This window comes from Scomber scombrus, chromosome 5, assembly GCF_963691925.1.
Source record: "Scomber scombrus chromosome 5, fScoSco1.1, whole genome shotgun sequence".
Classification (NCBI taxonomy): domain Eukaryota; kingdom Metazoa; phylum Chordata; class Actinopteri; order Scombriformes; family Scombridae; genus Scomber; species Scomber scombrus.
The window spans coordinates 20,154,211-20,175,346 of record NC_084974.1 but is presented as its reverse complement, the minus strand read 5'-3'; the positions used below and the strand labels follow the sequence as shown (position 1 = coordinate 20,175,346).

Here is a 21,136-nt window from a genome sequence, read left to right as displayed (position 1 = left end):
ATGAGAACCTGTGTTAGCTCTCCACAACCCACAACTTTAAAACTGTGTACAGTATAAAATTACAGTTTCACAAAAAGATGAGACCCAGATTGACCGTGGCACAAAGGCCAAAATGTCAAAAGCTGTGTACTACTAAAGTATCTGTGGCAAGGGCGACTCCTTCCTTTACATTTCACTTTACGCAACGTTCACTATGATCATTGGTTATGCAATTCATAACTGGGATATGACATTTAACAATGCGCCTCAGGAAAAGAAATGCACACTTGGATAGTATTTGGGCTGAACAGAAGCAATCAATGCCAAAATTATGACAGCTTTAAACACTTGTTCACATTCCACACTCCTTTAGAAAATATTTGCAGGGTAACAGACAAGAGTAAAAATTTTCCAGGATTTTATGATATGCTTTGTTTTGTCCCGAGACTCGTCTTTATTAAAGCAAAGCCATGGGGCTAACAGTAATCCTTTTCCTTTCATGCTCTTTAGGAAAACAGAAATATACCAGATTCATTAACATTCAGGCTTATTGTGAATAAAAACGAGCCACCATCATCATTGAAACACAGGCCTTAATATGTCTACACTCCACAATCCCTGAATGAACTCACATCGTAATGTATATCCATTAATAAATCATTGTGTACTTACGGGATATTTTCATCATACAGCCAGAGTGTTTCATATATCCGTCAAGACTTAAGAGTGTCTCTCAACATGTCAGAGCATCTTTTTTCTCTTCCCACGCTGAACCGCATTCCTGCTCTCTCTGAGCACAGCTTGCAGTTTGAACTCAGATCCACAACTCCCTCTTCCCCTTTCTCTTTCCATCTACCCCCCAACCACCATGTGCCTGTCCCAACACTAAATCTCTCCTTCAACCAACCCCTTTCTGTGGCAGACTCCCTAATGCTCACCCCCTCTCCCACCCCCCTTCAGCTCCTTGTGCCCGACCCTCCTACCCAGCTCTGCCCACGACAACTCTTTTATACCCCACTCAGAACATTTTTGGCAAAGATCTAAGCTGTAGCCAAACAGTGAGTATTGCATCTGAATTCTGGGACTCTTTTAGTATTTCAGGTTCCCAGTTTAAAATGTGCACAATTTACAATCATTTCCTGATATATTCCTTTGTTTTCAATCATTCTAGCCAGATTACATGATGATAGCTTTTAAAATCCTCCAACTTTTCACCCAAGAACTGTTGAAGTCAATGTGGGAAATGTTTAATTTAAACAAACAAAAGGGAAGCGTGGTTTCGCAGAGTCCAGATGTTGTTCCAGCAGCTCAATAAAATGGAAAAACCGTAGGCAGCTGAACTGGGGGAAAACCATGACATAAACTGTCAGCAATCAGCAGCAGTGAATCATGCTGAGGCACCCGACTCACAAGACTCCACGCTAACATTACCAGAATGATATATTCGTCTGCTCCCCCGTCTCCGTCTCAGCCTTGTTGTCTGAGGAAAAATCAATGAATGAAAGGAACTGTATGATCCGTGTCATCTGAGACAGCGAAGTTGCTTTGTCACTTGACATATAACAAAGAAGTTATTTAATGAATACCTGAACAGACATCCTAATACATGACAAATACAAATAATGACTACTAGTAAATATACACTCCTTGGCAACAAGTTTCAACATCTATCCAAATTTACAGTGTCAGTTCTTCAGATTATTAAAAAGAAAACATGAAATACAAGCACATGCAAACACACGCACATGAATCAAATCCAAGACACTACAGCAAGGGGGTTTGCCAAGTGAATACATTAGAGTGAGATAGTTATCTTTATTTTCTCATTGTCTCTGATGATTCCCTTATTTGGCAAGGCAGAAACAGTAATGACTGTGGTCTATTTGCTCAAGAAGAGATCCATTTTCATCTGTAAACCTGCTGTCACCTTTTCCAAATGCTATCTATTATATGGCCAAGTTTTAAATGATATTATAAAACATGAGATCACCAAAATATATGATGAATTAGGAAATAATATTAGTTTAAATGCATGGACAAAATGACCTGTGTTTTAAATTACTAGGCTTTGCCATAGCTCTGTGATTACATAAGATATCACATCCATCCCCAGTTTCCTATAGCGCAAGTAGAATTCCAGATGTTGTCCATTACTACTGTGCCTGCCTCACTTTGTGTCGTCTGCCATTTTCTCTTGTAAAACACAACTCTTCTGACCTACTGGGGACTGGGCATAAAGCAGCAAACACAGACAGAATGACGTAGGCAGTCCACTTTAGTCACCTTAACAAACCATCTAGCAATAAATACATTCAGCACGTCAGAGCTTTAAAAGCACTCTAAAACAAACTGCTCAAATTTACTCAAAGTACTAGCTGCATAGACCTTTACAAATGTGTCTGTCGGTTCCTCCCCCACACTCCGCTGCTGCACTGAATGAATCAGCCAGACAAGCCAGCCTCATATATCAGTCAAAAAAACACAGACTATAACTGAGCACTGAGATTGTCTGTATCAAAAACACCTGGAGAAGGACACAGTGAGCCAGCAATATGGAAAAAGATTCCACCAGTGGGCTGGCTGGCAGAGAGGTGTTGTCAAGCTGGGAGGCATGAAGGAGAGGCCTCTCTTCCCCCTTTATGATGCTAATTGCATACAGACACCCACTCACAGTGAGCAGTCAGCTTACTGTAAAAGTAGACTAGACAGCCAGCCAGGGGAAACACACTACCCCCTCTTCTTGTCTGCCCAAAACCACAACATCTGATGTCTCATGCCCAAAATAACCTAACATTTCCTTTCGTCCAATAGTTTGAAATTGTGCATGAGGGAGAAAACAGGAAGCACAAATAATGATGAACGACTGCCAAAAGATGGACACGAAAGCCAAGAGGCAACATGGTTGTAGATACTGGAGGCATGGGACATCTGAGGTCCTGTTAGGGGAATGCTGGCAATCCACGAGATGGATTAATAACATAGTGCTGATGTCGTGGGAATAAAGCCTCCTATTTTCAAGAGTAAGTTTTAATTAACATAGCTCTATGTGACTCCCAATAGGCAACATGCCACATTTGTCAGCATATCAGGAGGTGTCACTCACGACTACCACAACACGTCTTCAGTTCACAACATCCTCATCATCAGTATAAAAGGAAAGGTGTTGAGACAAAGGACAATAGCAAACTCTAAGAGATTGTCTGTCTATAATGGTGAGTAACACAGAGAATGTGACTTTATTGGCACATGAGCTGGCTGGCTCAACAGGCCGAGTAATTACACAGAGTCTGTATTGAATCACCGACGGACTTCCAGCCACCTCTTTTGATCCAACGGGGCACACAGGGGACCTGTCGTTATCCCGCAGTCGACACGGGATGCAGGTTTAAAATGATCAGCCCTGGGCTACGTTGCTAAGACACCGAAGCAAAATTTCCTAAAATACAAATGAGCTAGCAAATCCTGAGCCCGCTTTTACCCTGTGGTCCACAGTGACCCGTGGAGCGATCTTTTCAGAGGACCACAGGTCTCCACTAACAAGGGGATATACAGCGCAGACCTAAATGCCTCCTGGAGGATGGGGAATTGAAGACAAACACAGTAGTGCCAGCCCAAGAACAGTCAGTGCCAAGGAGTCATTAGCATTCTGAACCTGTGTAAGTTAGGGTTTCACAGACATCCGTGATTCATTCAAACAACCAATTCTGGTCATTACAGGTCAGAATTTAAATTACAGTGCAACTCATCATCAATTGCTTTTGTTTTTCTTCTCCGCTCTATTAAAGAAAGATTCAAGCATCTACAGTGTTCCTCTGCTCTAACAATCTGCTTTAAAAAGCTTATAGAATTTTTTTTAATGATCGTCAATGGTGAAAACCTTGATTTCACAGCATGTGCACACACACACACACACAGAAAGAGCTTATTGATTCTGAGAGTAAATAACACGACTATGTGAGCTAGGGAGCTGCTGTTGTTGACCATTGCCAAAGCCTGCTGGGTCAAAAGTCATCTGAGCTGTGTTTTTCTCTTGAGGTCCTGTATTGAATTTAAACAAGAGCAGCACAGCTGTGGTAACACTCTCCTTCACCTCTGAAAGACACCCAGAGAGAAAGTCCTTTCATCTACAGGGGTAACAACCCATCAACTCTCTCTCCCTGTCTATCACTCTCTCAAGTCTGGATATACCAGCTACAGCTTTCGCAGCATAGGTTACTAATGATAATACAATGCACAATGACGACTTTAAAATACCCAGACACTCATTCACATACTCTTTTGTCTTTACAGCGTGAGTTACTAGAGGTCTCGTAATAAAATCCAAAGCTGATTCACTTCTTTCACACAATACCAGTTAAAATCAAGATGGGTAACTACTTGAATGGGGGGGGGGGGGGGGGGGGGGGGGGTTATTACTGTTAAAACCATATGGGGTCAGTATGATGTTGTAAACATTTCCTAACTGTGGAAAATCAAAAATCAAAGAGATGTGTTCCAGGTCGCTAAACAACAGTCTGGGAGAGACAGATTATCCAAGGGTCGCTGTCTCATACCACCACAAATAGCCTTTCAGTGAAGGATTTACAAATTATCCCAGACCCAAACTGCAAAATGATAGCTCACTGGATTTGGTGTGGTGTCACAGCCAGAATATAAATAATGGGCTATGATGTGTGGGCTGCGCAGCCTCAGAACAAGCCCAGGCTTCAAAGTTCAAATCATTAGCTTTGCTGTGTTTTTATCCAAATGATTTCAATGTCTCAGTTTTGAGAAAATAACCACATGATGATTCCCTGGGGTAGCTTAGCAAACAGCGAAAAGCAAGGGAAGTGTCGAGTGTACTCCAGCTTCACAGACAGGTGTCCTCCTTCTTCCTCTTTGGTCACACTACACGATACTTTGGCACGACTTCCAGCAGACACTTCAAGAAGAGTGTCCTTTATTAGAGAAAGGACCTCTGACCCCAAATCTCTAGGAAAGAGGAGACACCTCAGCAATTTCCACATCCTGAAGTACCTCCACTTTACTGCCAGCAACTGTGAACAGAGCAGAGATCAATCAGCAGAGCTTTCTGTGGAATACATACTCCAGTGACTTCCAAAGCACGATGCACAAGCTAAACACTTCCAGACACTGGACCATAGCCATGTTCCCACGCATGTTTAAGTGTTTTGACAACCTTCTTGGAGGCCTTTATGAAGGATTTGCTTTCTTTGGTGATAAAAACATCAACTTTGGCTTTTAGAGATTTCCTTTTTCATTTCTTCCAGGCATACCTCCCTGAAATCCTGGACTATTTCTTCAACCCAGTGTTGATCTTTGAAGAGTAATCATTGTGCTAGTTGTCCATTTGAGGTTATTCACTTCATCCACAGTGCAGTATAAATAATTTAGACTGGACAGTGATATCACACACAGGGGTTTACTATCTATGATGCTACTCAGCAGTTTTCTTCTCTTATGATGATTTCAGCCCAATAGCATTTTTCAGTCTCTTGTTGTTTTTGGTCCTCACACCAAAATATATTTTATCAAGTGAGGCCCTAAAAGCATGATAAATCTTACCAAGCAGCATTTAAACAGCAAGCCGTTACAAATTAGAAGTATTGTACTTATGGGCATCTCTGCTGCCCTTGGTCTAGTTGTAAGGAGTGCAAACGGAGAGTTCAATTCAGGGCCTGTCTGACTTTTCCCCTCAGCGCCTGTCTCTGTCCATAAGCATCCCATTGGAGCTCTCCACTTCCCTCTTTCTCCTCCCTCTCCCTTTTTCCATCTTCCTCCCTCCCTCCCTCCCTCACAGCTAGACTCTGATCTGGGCTTTTTCAGATTGTCTTCAACTCTGTCCCTTACACCAGCTCCCTCACAGCTGCTTCCTGTGTCAAGTTAACAGTATCCCCCTTTATCCAACCAGCATATTCCCCAAGTTCTGTGTGTTTGTGTGTCTGTCCTGATTTGAAGTCCATACATGTCTTGTTTTATGTAAAGCACACTAGGCTGCATGTCTTACCATGTCATACTGTTTTCTCACTCATAATATACGGTTGTGTAGCTGTAATTCTTCCTTCCCTTTGATAGCCTATATAAACACTATAATTTGGTTTTCCGAGAGCGCCGTATAACACAACTAAAGAAGGATGACTATGAATTACTGACAAATACTCAGCCAGCTGACCCAAAATCATGTCTCACACATGGAAAAGAATTGACTGGAAAGTTATTAACACATGTTTCTCACAGCACCCACACAAATCAAAGGTCTCATGATGAAAGCCCTGGTAAGTTCAGCAGATGCTAATAAGGATAAATTATACTGTAAACTAACGAATAATGTTTCATGTGTGGTAATGGCTCTGTACAACACAGGACACTAAAGACAAACATCCAGAAGAAACTCCTCTGAAGTCCTGCAGTGCCCCATTAGGTCCACCTCCCTCTCATTTGGACTGGATCCCAGAGGGGACTACATGGGGTTCCCTCCTTCTCTGAGAATGGCCTCAGAGAGTCAGAGGGTAGAGAGGGGGCCAATGCCAGAACAAGGGCCCCTACCGTGAGAAGAACTCTCAGGACCTCCGCAATAAAAGCATGGAGCCATCCCTCGGGACGCTGGTCCTAATTAACGACATCAAAGTGAACAAGACCTCAGGAGCCTCGCAGAACTCATGCAACGGACTTCATAGTTGCAGCAGAGATGATACTGCCAGCACGTGGTGTGATGATGAAGCTTATCAACAATGCAACCCATGGAAAGAGCTACGCAATTGTTGGACTTTATCAGAACATCCACACAGTGTCTCCCTCACACACACAACGAGGGCCATTTGTCATGTGTGGTCATGAATAACAGGCTGTGTTCAGACAGTCACCCCCTGGCTGAAAGGCCTATAAAGTGAAGGGACAGCGGCTGAATGTCTGAGGTCTGGATGCATGCTGCCTCTGCTTCTGTCAGTTTTTCCAGCTAATAGCACGCAATGTACATTTCTACCACAGGAGAGCAGCCAAGTGTTGAACTCTGACAAGGTTGAAATGCAGAGGCGGGGAAAATGTGCTATATAATGAACCATGGTGAGAATGCAATGTGCTTTGGATCTTAGCCTGAAATAGCAGCTGTATAACAGATTCAAATTGATTTAAAGCTGGGCGTTACACATTAGCTGACAGTTATCTCATACTGTCTTGATATTGATGTGAAATGTGTTGTCTTTAGATCAGCAGATTGGCTGCTTTCTGTTTTGTAAAACATAAATCCATTAAATGGAGATGTTTAAAACATATTTCATTTATTCAAAACAAATTATATGTAGCTTTAAAAGGCCAAATCCCAAGACTATTCACAAAAGAACCTTTCTTATAACTAAGAAATGACTATTAAGGTCGAAAGATATTTAGTGTACCATTTTCTGGATGAAGGTTAATAAGGCTTTTTTCATGAATTAGCACTTTCTAATCTGTGGAATGTAAAAGACCTGAGAACAGGAGAAGTTTTACATCATGGGTCTGTTAATGTGTGACTTTCCGTTCCTGTTACAGTACAACCGAGACATTTCTGAAATCTCCACTTAGCAAATGATTAGCCCTGTGCATATGTGGCAGCTGTCAGCTACTCTGACTGAGTAGGAACTACAGTAATTCATACAGAAGAAGGATATGAATTCTGTCTGCCACCTACAGGCATAAACCGGGAATCAACAGAGCTTCATGAATGTGACCTTTATTTACCAGAGGTGGTCTGTTCCAGGCCGTTACAGGATTCTTGAATCATTTACGCGTCCATTATCAGCACGGCGGGAAATTACCAACACTTTGGAAACAGTGGCTGGTGACTTGTGGGATGTACACCAAGAGCTGCTGACAAATTAGAGGCGGTATATCCCTGCAGATGGTGACCTAGACCTACTGTATAATGTACAGTATAGGGATTAACCTATAATAAATTGTGTTTTAGGTAGTATTGTACTATGTAATTTGTATTCAAGTGGATATGCAATTATTTTTCCCCTGGGAGAATTTAGAAATACAGGGGGAAAATCACAAAAATCAAACACATTCATCTAATTTAATCTAATGATAAAGTATTTACGTGGACAATCACTTTCAGACAGAAACTGATACAGCAATGTCAGAAATCATTGCAAGAGAAATTTGGACATGATTGCTTCACATTGCTACTTTTATAACAACTTCAGCACAGCATAAAAGTATACTCACAATGACAATGCTGATACAAGCAGGTATAATGTTTGCCGCTTGCATGGCAAAAAATACAAGACAATATACAAGATATATAAATACAAGATCCATCACACATCCCTCCACCTTCCATCTAACCATCAATCCACTTTCTTAAACCAAACCTTATTAACCAAGCAGATTATCATGTTTGGGCTGGTATAGGTCACATAACTGTAACCTATACCATCATGCATTGCGTGATACACCCTGGACATTTAAGCAGTCTACTGCAAGGCTACCAATTATAGACTGAATATCCCAGTTCACCTAACCTGCGGATGAAACACACAGACAAAGGGAGAACGTACAAAAGGTGCTAGAGTGAGCCACAGCACACCCATTATACCCTCATGAAACATTATATTTTTAGTCATTTAATATATTTTGCTATAACAGAGGCACAAATAGGGGTACATGCCATACATTTAATTATTTAAAGTGCTATGACTGTAATGCTAGAGGTAAACAACCAGCTAATCACATTGTAAAAATTGCTTTTCGCTCCTTGTCAGTATTATTTACTGCCCTCTGAAGGCAGCAAACAAAATCTGCATTACAATCACATCTACAATAAGCTGGTTCATGAATAAAAGATCGAGTGGGTTCATGTGAACTAAGTAAACAATGCGGGGGCTACATCGTCACTTATCATCAAATCTCTATTTGAATCAAGGAGCAGTCATATTTGTTTCACATGCAGATGATCTAACGTGCCACATGTTGTAGTAGACCATTGATGAATAATTCAGTGCTTTTGAGAGAGGAGTCCTAACAGGGAGAGGGCAGTATCCAATTAGATTCCACACCTCAGAGAGCCTTTTCACCATTACAACTTCTTAAACGACAGGACACTACAAACCCCTCTTCAGTTGCTGGTTTCTAACAATTACTAGTCTAGTAGTCAGAGGAAGAACAGAGGATGGAGGGTTTAGCTTGTCCTCTTAAGCTCAAGTGTTCCTGTCCTCTCTATGCAAAGAATTTAAACTGTGTAAACTGTTTTACACACATAATCCTGCTCATACACTTTTTGCTAGTGCCGGAGAGGGCTATCTCTGTTAGAAACTTTGCGCAAGATTAAAACATTATCACTAAACTTCTCTAAACCTTGATATAAAACTGTACGTTTTTGAAGTTGAATAGAGAAAAATACAATCAACACCACGTACATATCTAGTGCTGAACAAACTGAAATGTATACAAGCAATGTGAATGTTCTGTACAGTACAAACAAACACTGTTATGTGCCAGCACAGGAACAAATGTAGCTGACAGCACGTTAACCTGAAAGACTCAAGCTTTTCAGCCATGACAGCCAAACAAAAGGCCCGCTTTGTAACTCCAGGACACAGACAGATTCACTGACAAGCACACAGCTGCCATGCAATATCTCGTCATTTGACAAGGGACGCCCAACATCCTTAACCACAGCAGAATGCAATAATGGGCTTTCCAGGGCAAAGATCGGAGCCCGCTCGCTGCATCAAGGTCAATAAGCCACGAAGAAGGGCCATGGAGGGGTCACACTGGACAGAGCTTCTTGTCCGAAACACAACAGGCCTCAATGAGGAAAACGACCAAAGAGCCACTGTCAGCAAGCAAGCTTTTAGTCATGGTATAGCATTCAGCTGCTCAAGGTTTCTACCAATGACCCAATGAAGTTTCAAGGACTTTCCGTGGCTAAACAGGAATACTTTCAAAGTTTAAAATGTATCTGTAAACAGATGGTAACATGTGATGTCTACTATTCAACTTGCTGCAGAAAAAAAGAGCTGAAAACATAACACAGTAATACACTGTTTCGGCTACATTCCTATTAGATGATTCATTAAGTTTATTCACTGGCATTTGCTGAAATACCCAATAAATGTAGGAGTCGAATTCTATGTATAAAAACCAACAAAAATACAACCATTTGAACATTTACTAATACACCATACATGCCAGAGCTAGTGGAAAACCTACACAGACAAAATCAGAGAGGCCAACCATGTCCCATGGTAGATCTGAAGATAATTAACAGTCTTATAGAAAAGCTTACACCCTAACCGTTTGCTTTTCCCTCAAAAAATAGCTTAGAGAAGGTAGAAATATGTGAGGCTAAATTAAACATAATGTTGAATGTGGTAATTGTAACAGTCCTGTTTATGATGCATGAGTAGCGACAACAGATGCAGAAATCCTGAGAATCTGGATTCCAGATGGGCCGAGCAGGGAGGAATCGAGGCAGACACACCAGCAAGCTGCAATAACACAGTAGCCCGTCCAGAGTGATGAAGTATGGAATACTCCTCTAAAACCAGAGGAATATTTTCAGGAGGAGAGAAACATTCCCGCTCAATAAAAATAGGCCCTTTCCCTTGAACAACGATCCACAACGTGCCTGTTCCTTTTGACATCACACAGCTGTGCATTTATATCCATTTAGTCTCTGAGTCGCTAAGATCTTTTAGGCAGAATTTTTGGACAGTAAGAACCTTCAATCAATCCTTGTTTTTTGTCAGGAGCTTATCAAAGTGGACTGAGCAAGAAGCCACACACACAGCTCTGGTAGCTTTGAAATACCATCATATCGGAAACGTGACTAAGACCCCACAGGCTTCCCTGGAATTTTGGGTGAAACAATACATGAGTAACTCTGCACATCACCATGGCCCCTACTCACTTTCAACCTGCTATGTCAACATGGCCGGCCAGCTGGAATGCAGGAGCCACTGCAATGCATGGAGGTAATTCCTGTGGCTCGACACACACTCTTCATTCAGACCCTTAAAATGCTGCCTTGCTGTTATCGCTGGCATTTCAAATTTATATGGCTAAAATGGTCTTCTCCTGAGAAAAATATGAGTAAACTGCCATACTGCAAGAAAATTACTTAATTATAATAGGCAAGTTATATAAAAACAAAATACCATTACCAAAATTAGGCAAGAAGATTGTTGAAAATTGCATAATCATAGCACTTAAGAAAGCAGATTAAAAAAACAAACTCAACTAAAATTAAATTTGAATGACAATCTTTTATTTTCATAGAAACAGACACCCTGGGATAACTGCATTAGGGATGCTGGTGAGAATATGTATTACATTTCTTGTACAAACAGTTTTATATTATATGGGATTAATTCACTGGAAAGTTAACATTTACTGTGGTTTACAGCCTTTGATTCCTGTTATTTAATGCAGAATCTTTTTTTTGTAACAACCCCTCTTCTGTGACACCTGCCTATCTTTTGTGAAAGTGTCTTTGTCCTTTTGAGCCTTTTTAGTTTGAGTGATATGTGTTGTTTGATTTTGTCTGTCTGTCCGTCCATTTCTCTCTGCACACCTGTCCATCATCTGGAATCAGCACACCTGCCTGCTATCAAGCCATCACCACTTCCGGACAAGAACCCTACACTGACAGCCACTCCCCACCGATTGTCGTGCCATTCACGGTTTGTCGATGTGCTATGCTAGCTCTGACGGCATTCAATTAGCCTTCCTGCAAATTTATTTGCCTGCCTGCCACTTTACCTTACATCTGTTCTCTTTGTCTCCAGGATTACATGCCTACCTCACCTGGCCACTAAGTCCTCCAGCCAGCACACATCCTCGGGATTCCCTCTGCCAAACCTCTTCCTGGATTCCTCCCCCTCATCTCAGCACACACACTAGCCAGTCACCATATCACTGTGTAACTAAGGAGTTTAAAAGGCTAAACGACAGCCATTTCAAACCACACAATGTCAATGAGAGCTGTCAGACGAAACAGCTGAAGTTGATACTCACTCAGACTGTACTGAAACAAAACCAAATTTATTTAAATGCATTTCAAACACATACACGTTCATGCTACGCCTCAAAAAAGTCCTACCTTACTTATGAAAATAATAACTGTTTAACCTTAGATAAAAAGATCCCCAAAACCATTTCAAACATGTACATATTTTCTGCCCTTGTCACAGATGACCACAATTGTTGGTTTGCTGTCAAGCTAGACATCTGTAATCTGAAAACACATGCCAGGTTACATGACTACACATGCCTCAAAACATCAGATCATGGAGATTTCCTCCTGAAAACAAGTGTACATATACACAGCTCTAGGCCATCTTTACACATCAATCCAAAAGTAAGCTCTATGTGTGTGTGTCACGTCATCATAATCACACAACATCGATTCGGGAACTCTTGCTCACACAAGAGGCTGCATTATCTGACTCATGCTCTGATTATAGTGTGACTAGGAATAAAACTATGCTGGTTTATTGCTATGTGATGGCTAAAGCTCACTGATGAAGCATATTCTGCTATGAAATGTGGTCACCCTTTGATCCAGAGTCAGGGTGCTCACACCTGCGGGGGGAGGGGGCAGTGGGAGTGTTTTGTACTCTCTATTGTTATGCTTTCCCTGCCCCCTCCCGGCCTCTCGGGATTCACCTTATATCTCCAGGTAAATTGAAAGTCAAAAAGTTACATGGCTACATACAGCAGCCCACCAATGAGCTGAGGGCTTGTAAAACTGTCAACCAAGACATTTGTCGATATCTCCTGTTTACATTGTGGGCTTACCTCTTGTTATATAACTGGTCCTGAAGCTTATCCTCTATCAGTGTTTGTTAGCAATACTAAGTGTTTACCACCATTGAACTTTTGACTACCTATTGGCTGAAGGTCAAGTTGGCTTTGTCTGCAGACACTCTGTTATCACTTTGACACTTTGTTTTTCAAGATTTTCAAGATCATTCCTATTGAATTTCATGTTTGGTTGAAAACAAGTAAAAAAGAATATGAGCCATGAGAACTGACATATGACAAAGGCAATCAGCTGTTCCCAAAGAAACACGACAATGCCCTTGCTCCCTTGCCAACATTCTGCCGTCATGGTCTCACATTCTTAGTTATGTGTCATATCTTATTCACTACATCTGTTGGCTATATGCATAGTTACTCCTAGCATACTTTCAGGTATGACTGAGAGTGATTAATTAAACAAAATACTTAAGCCCTGGCTCTTCAGGCAAACAATAAAACAACTGGATACAAACCAAAGTCTGAACTGTCACTTATTCAAACTCCTCTCCTACCTCCAGCAATCCTCTTGAGCAGTTGCTGCCTGGCAATGATCCTGCCCAGCCTGTACCCAGAGCGTCTGCAGTGATGGTCCATTCTCAGGTAGATATCCTGAGTCTCTGGGGTCATACTGCCCAGACACTCACTACCCGTGGACTCTGGGAGCTCCCGAAACATAACTGAGACACTTTACCCCAAAACAAGCTCCTGACCACTGACTGATACACACTCACCCACACACTTTCCCACAAACAGAAAACTTCACATACAGGCGCAGAAATCCCAAAGTGAGCTGAGAGGGAAGGCAGAGTGAAGCCTAGGGGGAGGAGTGCCAACACTTCAGTCGATCTTTACAGATCATGTGACCGCAGGGAGGCCAATGGCAAGGAAGAAGTGGGAGTACTGCCCACCATTCCGAGCTGAATCCAATGTCTGTGTGAACGCTTGTCAACTTCCCCCTACTCTGGAGGGAAATATAAATACCATTGGAATGCCTATGAACTGAGTAAGGAGAGCAGGAGTGGAAGAAAGAGGGGTGTGGGAGGGCTTAACAAAATAGTGTTTTTTGGACCCGCCCTGCACTAGAACAACTCATCTGCTGTTGCTGGTCACACAGGTGCCAAGTTTACTGGGCGAGAGTGAGTCTGTGCCATTTAGGGAAAACTACAGAGGAGAGCGAAAGAGAGGAAGAAGTTGTTTTCCTAGTTGGAGAATGCAAATTTTTGCTCCCCAACCCCCACCACATAACCCCTACTTCCAGACGCAGGAAGGCCCCTCAGCAGGTCTCCTCAAAGTGTCAGCTCCTCAGGGGAGAAATAAATTTTAGCTTGGATACATATGAGTGACCTAGATCCTAGAAATTAAAGCCTTTCCTAACACTAAAAACCTTCTGTTTCCCAATACCATACTACAAATTAATAATATTGTACTTCACAATACACTCAATTTAATAGTATGCCATTTTTGCAGTTAGTACACAAAGGGTCAATGTGCTCTTCCATTTTGTAGTAACAGGGAAATGTGTGCCAACATATGTCAATCAAACTGTGACTTTGGATAAAAAGAGAAAGAACAAAATAGGATTTTCTAAAGCAATAAGAATTATATAAAGAAATACAATATATGATGATATATTGAGTCGAAGACAAAGGCAAAATGAATTGGAAATAAATGAAGTTTTGGAAACAATTTCATGACTGTCAGTCAAATACTATCTGAGATCTTCCTGGAGTTGTTTCACCAGCATCCACATTTTCTTTTTATTTTATTCAGCTGTGAGTTCACTCTATAGTTCCCCTTTTTCAGCTTGAAAGCACGACATACTCAAAGCAATGCTTATTTATTTTGTAGTATGGAACTGGGACACAATCAAACAATGCTCTGGTGGCGTGAAATATTTAAAAAGCAATCACCATTTGGGATGATAACCTCTCATGAAAAATGAAACTTGTGCCTTGTGCCAACCAGTTTATGCCTTGGAACAACAGTCTCCTCACACCTGAAATGAAGTCCACATCCGCACAAGCAGACCCACCCAGTACCAGTCAGGGCCCCAGCCACTCTCCTTGTCACCGTCCTGGTCTCTGCATACAGGCTTGCCTGTGTAGTAGTAACATGGCGCCATCCATGTGAATAGAGCACAAATGGGCAAGCGACCAAGTTAAACACAGCCCCTGTCTGTTCCTCTCCCTGGCTGGCAAAATCCACCTCAGCTTAAGCTCACAAAGACCACAATTCAGCAGCACACTTCATAGCCCGCTGCACATTTTCATAAACTTCTCCTGGGTTTAATAGCTCTCCCCACACCCTCAGGTGGAGCTATTTTTAATATGTGATTGTTGTTTTTTTAAGTTGCAAGGTGATGGTGAAACACTATTCAGATTATTTCATTGAGTGGTGAGTCATTTTTACACACTCAAAAACACCTGTGGTCATTCATACCGCACTAGTAAACATTTCAGGTGTCAGATGCTAAAAGTGAGTGGCAGCGAAATGATCTCTGTGAACCCACTCCTGTGTTTTCTTCTTCTCTAGACGTCTAGACGAGGGAATTCACAGAGTGCATCATGCAACACCATTATGAATGAGATCAATGGTGTGTTCATCTCTGTCCATGCTCAAATACTTCAGCAGAGATTGCGAAAGGGCTGTGAGAGCTGCAGTGCTCACTATGGATGTCCTTGTGTTTAACTTGTGATGCATGGCAAGAAAAATGGCTGTGGTGTGTCCCTAGTAGGAGTGCTGTATGTCAGGCAGTGACTCAAGGCCTTATCAAACTTGTTCTAACACGCCTGCGTCTGGGTTTCAAAGCTCAACTACTACACAGCATGGCAACAGGAATCCAGACTCACATCACACACGTACACAAGCACAAATACACACTGAGGCTCTGTAAGATGCTGGCCGGCTTGACTGAATGGATTTTACTTTGGATTGCACATTACAGTGAAGGTAGTAAATGTTATTGTGTGATGACACATAAAGCCATGTTGAAATGCAGGCACTTAATGCATGTCCAGCCTACATTCAGTCTCCACTGCAGCACTCAGCTTCAAGTGGTGCAGCAAGTGTGATTACAAAAGGGAAACTTGTATTCTGATGCTTGAAGTTGAGTCTCGGAGCCAATGGATGATGAGTATGGAGGCAGATGAGTGGGGTTTAGACACTGCTGTGATGTGGTTTGATTCAGTGGCAGACACATGTAATCTGCGCTGGGCAGTCCTGGCTCTGGCGTGGTTACGTTTCCTGTGGTTTAAAGCTTAAGAATAGCCCAAGTGTGACTGAAGATTTCCACCTCATGAGCCATCAAATGTCTGAATCCTGAGCTCAGGTCTGGGAGTAAATCAAACTAATACTGCAGGACCAGTTGAGCTGCTCTGCGGGTAACTTGAAGCATTTAGAGAGCCCCTTTAAATGGCCTAGTGTATAAGATGACTTTCAACCCACTACAGCTGTGACTCAGAGTTGACACACTAAGGATCTTTTAGCAAGCCTCCATCTAAAATTATTCAGACTGTAATCTCATCTTTAGTACTAAGCACCCCTTAAGCAGCAGCAAGAAGCTACTGGGTTTTACCCATAACAGAGGTGTGTCCCAAGATACTTTTCAATAAATGTGCTCTTAAAGAATGTCTTGCAAATCTAATAGCTTCAGACGCCACAGCCATATATGAATAGTGTCCCAATTTCCCATATTTTTCATTTTTGGAGGGACTTCTGCAATTTACTAATATAAGAAAACTGAGTCAAACCCTTACAGTGTATAAGGATGCAATGTATCTGTAATGTATCTCTTTGCAGACTGTGAAAATCACATCAATCAGTATTTGGCTCCTGCTTTCTTGTCAAGCTGCAACAGTTAACACCTATTAATCACCCAGTGGTAGATGATGATGGTAGAGTTTTTATATATTTGCTCACTGCAGAGTGACCTTTAGCACTGCAGCAGAGAACAGATAAAGTATAATAGTGTGAAATCTAGATCTGAATGCTTCACAAGCTCTACTTATCTCATCTGATGCACATAAATTTAAGGCCATCAATTCAGAGTCCTTGCTTTAATAAGTGTGAGTGTGTGTCTGTGACAGCTTCCATCGATCAGTGTTTAGCCTCTGTGATTTGAAACACACCAATGTCCTTATTGACTGGCCAGATACATCTCTCATAACCTAGAAATGTGCCATCATGGTTGTACTGCACCTGACCTAAATTTCACAGAAATCCATGGCTCCTAAATTCGTCTAGAATCTGTTTAGGAGATGTTTTCCAAGATGTTTTCTGCTGCCTGTCCCAGCTATCACATGAAGATAGCATCTTTAGTCAGCCTGAGAGCCACAAAAACTGCAAACAATATATTTTTGTAAAACACCTAACAACAGAGAACAACAAAGTAGTCACTTTGAGTCCACCTGTCAAGTCAGCCCGCTCTTTCAGGCAGGTCCATATGTGGCTCCTCATAGTTTTTTATGTATGCACAAAGCTCAAGGCCTCAGGATATACTGCCAGATGCATGGCACACATAACCAAGATATCTATGGCATATGAGAGAATGAAAGATTAATGTGTCAAATATCCAAACAATGCAAGACTCAGCAGCTGCATCAGTGAAGCTCCTCAACAGGCTGCACAGCTGAGCCGAACGTGTACTAAACTTCATGCACAAAACACACAGCCATGTGTGAAATAGCAGCTTTGAATACTGTTAAACAAACGGAGCACACCAGCAGAATGAGATATGTTCTGTTATATCAAATGAAACATCTGTTCCTTATTTGCATGACTTCAGCACTTAAACTCCTCCTGATGAAGACAGAGCTGTTTTGTAATTCATGAATATGACTGCTGTGGTCAATTCACTGCACCTAGTGGTACAGTTTAGTTACTACACAAGTGATTGATCTTTACTCCCACTCACACACAGCTATCTATCACTGCTACACCCATTAACCTCTAAATATTCAGTGTTCTCAATGTTTCTTACTAGCCTATCTTAAAGTAAGTTATAAACGTTTCAACAATGTATAACATAAAATGTCCAGATTTCAAATGATGAATGCTACTTAATGACTGCAACAACACATTAAGTGAGACATGTCAGATGTTTTTGCACAATTCACACACATTAAGCACATTTTAGTGTTTGGAAACTTGCAATTTAAACTAGAATTTGACTACAAAGTTCAGTTTAATCAATATTCAGCTGCTCAATATGTGTTGTTCCCCACAGGGACATGTGTAGTATGTTTAGGTTAATATTCATATTCATATTGGCAAACAGAGCAAAAATAAAGCTGAATCCATATGTCATGTTTACATTTGAAACTATATGAAATGGTCTATGCTATTTCAAGGAGAGTGAGATAGTAAAAAAGCTGCAATGTTGTTCATTTTACTAATGGAAAATGAAAGTCTATGCCAAGACATTTAGAATATAAAAAAAATAATCCAAATACTGTTAATATTATTGAATTAACATTAGAATTATGTTTTCTAATGCAAATTAAAGCTCCTTTATATTATTCATTTGTTGTATGGTAATTTAAGGTTCTCTTTATGGCTCCATACCACAAATCAAATGTAAAAAATGATAAACTATTGTCAACTCTTCCACTCATCCTTTATGCACTTTCCATTCAGTGTAAAAATGACGCATCAGCGCCACCCAGCGGCAGCACCAGGCCTGCCGTCATGTATAATGGATAGAGTTAGAATGAAAGCGCTGTACAGAGATTTCCTACACGTGTGTGAAAGGCTTATAGGCTTTGTTATATCGCCCAGACTGTGCTCAAATTCAGTTCATTCAGATTTTAGTTCACTACGACTGCGCGCCCTTATAATATAATTTTATAGTTTGAACATGAAAGTGCCACATTTTGATTTGATTTGTTTTAATGATTTGATCACATGAATTTTAATTTTAATTTTAATTTTAATTCAGTCACTTTAGGATACATCTTTATATACTGCAACTAACCTGCTGCCTGAACTTATAGGACTAGCGACCAATATTAACAGGAAACGATACATTTTCCTGTTAATATTAACTAGTTCTCTTTTTTGCAAAAATAGGTGATCACTGTTACAGTAATTCACACCAGGGGGTTATCTCATTCAGTCAATTAAAGTCAAACTGACTAATAAAAATGACTGTAATAAAAGATGAATTAAGAGAAGTTTTCCTGCAGTGGTGGTTATGTGTGATAAGCCGGGCTCGGAGCTGCGTGCAGCGGGCTACTGACCTGCCAGTCTCCGATCTCTGACATTCTTCCAGAGTAAATCCCAGGCTTTGGATGTGGAGCTCCGCAGCTGCTCGCTGAAAGAACGCCGGAGCTTCAGTTTAGTTGAGTTTCTTCTAGATGTCATCGCAAATCCTCCACTTGGACATAATAACACAATCCTCCTGGTTTCACACAAGCCCGTTATGTTAAAGTCTCCGGCAGAAAAACCACCTTTCCTTTTCCCGGTTTAAGTTTTTCTTTTTTTCTACTCCAGCAGCAAACTTGACTTCAGTGGCCAGTCCTCCAAACAAGTTGTCACCAATGTCAGGAAAAAAAATAGACAAATCAGCTGTATTCCTCTCTTCTTTCAATAAAATGAAGGAAAAGTAACAAAGTGATAGTTAAAGCACCTAGACAGACTTTCACACTTCACACCAGATGTGTGTACGCGCGCCTGTGTGTGTGTGTGTATGTGTGTGTGAAGAGATTCACGCGCAGCGAGCGCTACACAGCCGTGATGCCTTCAAGTACAGAGGGAAATATGTCGACTCCCAGCTGAGCGCATATGATTCATAATGCTAGGAAAGGAGGAATGGAGAGTGTGGAGGAGTGATGTTAACAACAGATGTTAAAATGTGTGAGAAAATGTTTAACATTAAATGTCACATGTTTATGGATACCTACTCTGCAAACATAGACTTTTGTAGCGTTAAATGACAATATTCCATTAAACATTTAAAGACCATCACCAGGAAGTCTCCTTATTGTGTTCTGACAAGATTGTGTAAATACTCAAGTATTTAAAAAATCTATAGAGCTTTTTTGAAATTGAACCCAACAATATAATGTTCAGGTAACATCAAAAGAATACTTCATGACAGAATAGTATGTTAAGAAAACTTTCCAGGAGAATTATGTACGTTAATGTTACTTTAAAACCATAAATAATGTAATCATCTAAAAAAAACATTTTAGCTATGTATATGCTGCTTTTATGACACTGAAAAATACTACAGCTGCAAATTGTTATGAGCATACATGCTATTTCAGCCCATCCTCACAAGAAAAAGCACAGCGTTGTCACACTATAATACATAATTATTTTTTGGAGACCCGGAGTGCATTATTGCAGCCGGTACAGGAGATGGCATGAATGTAACTATTGGTTGTTTTTGCCGGCCTGAAATGTTAGACCTTTACTGTTGTTGTTGTTTTAGGAGGATGTGTTGGCTATTTAGAATTCAGCAAAATATGTGACAATGCTGTGATCAAAAGATCAATTATTTAACATTCAGTTTGCTACTGCAGCACAAAAAAGCCCAAGTCTGAGCTACAGCCACCAGTTTCCATTACAAGCAAGAAGTAGTGCCAGATTTAGACCAACAGCAATTTTGACAACTCCTGCATATGACTTTGAAGTGGGAAGAGGAACGAGGAGTGCCTGAATGCATCATATGTGACAACCCACTCAATACCCCACCACCACCACCACTACAAACACACACCACAGCTATCAAATGACACAATTTAAAACTGAGCAATCACTTTCTCTGGTGTCATACTTTATTATTATACCTAAACAATATGACAAGCTACTTAAAATAACTGATTACAATAGTGTTCTGTTACAGGATATTGTGTGTCCGTGGTTGATATGAATAACTCTTAACCGTCTTGGTCCGCAGCAGCTGCTCATTTTTTCTGGATGTCTCTAAAACATGTGATTTGCATGTATTGACTATTATTAGGATTTTTTTTTTTGTTTGGACAATGTTGTTTTAAAACTTAAAGACAGTTCAGTGTGTTCTCCTCGTGTAGGTTAGAATAAGTCAACCCTTTAATGAGACATGGGTTCAGTTTCAGCACCATTTACTTTTGTTGTCACAATATCTTGCACTGCAGACACTGAAAAGAAAAGAAAACCTCAGTGTGTCCAATGAATATACACGATAAGTCCTTCTATAAGATTTCTTCTACCTGAAAGACAGCAGCAGCTTCAGTAATCATCACACCATAATTATTTTAGGAATTTCCTCCTATTATTGTGTGCCCATTCATGCGGTGCATGACCTAAGAGCGGTGATATCATATCAGCTGCATTAATTTCTCGGTCACCGACTGGAATTACTGTTATAACAGGTATAATTCCATTATAAACA

General features: G+C 40.9%; 1 protein-coding gene across 5 annotated transcripts in view; it reads right to left on the bottom strand.

Annotated features, from left to right (window-relative positions):
- stard13b (StAR related lipid transfer domain containing 13b) overlaps window positions 1-21,136 on the bottom strand; it is a 60,843-nt gene that overhangs the window by 12,608 nt on the left and 27,099 nt on the right. Inside the window, exon 1 of one of the 5 annotated variants that reach the window (XM_062419734.1) lies at window positions 18,999-19,753. The exons of 2 other annotated variants lie outside the window; for them this stretch is intronic. In XM_062419734.1, coding sequence (XP_062275718.1) covers window positions 18,999-19,122 — 124 coding nt within the window. In that variant the 5' untranslated portion in view covers window positions 19,123-19,753. Of the gene's footprint in view, window positions 1-651; window positions 862-13,274; window positions 13,516-18,998; window positions 19,754-21,136 lie in introns of those variants that run through there. 2 more of the 5 variants (XM_062419733.1, XM_062419735.1) reach the window with 2 other exon arrangements.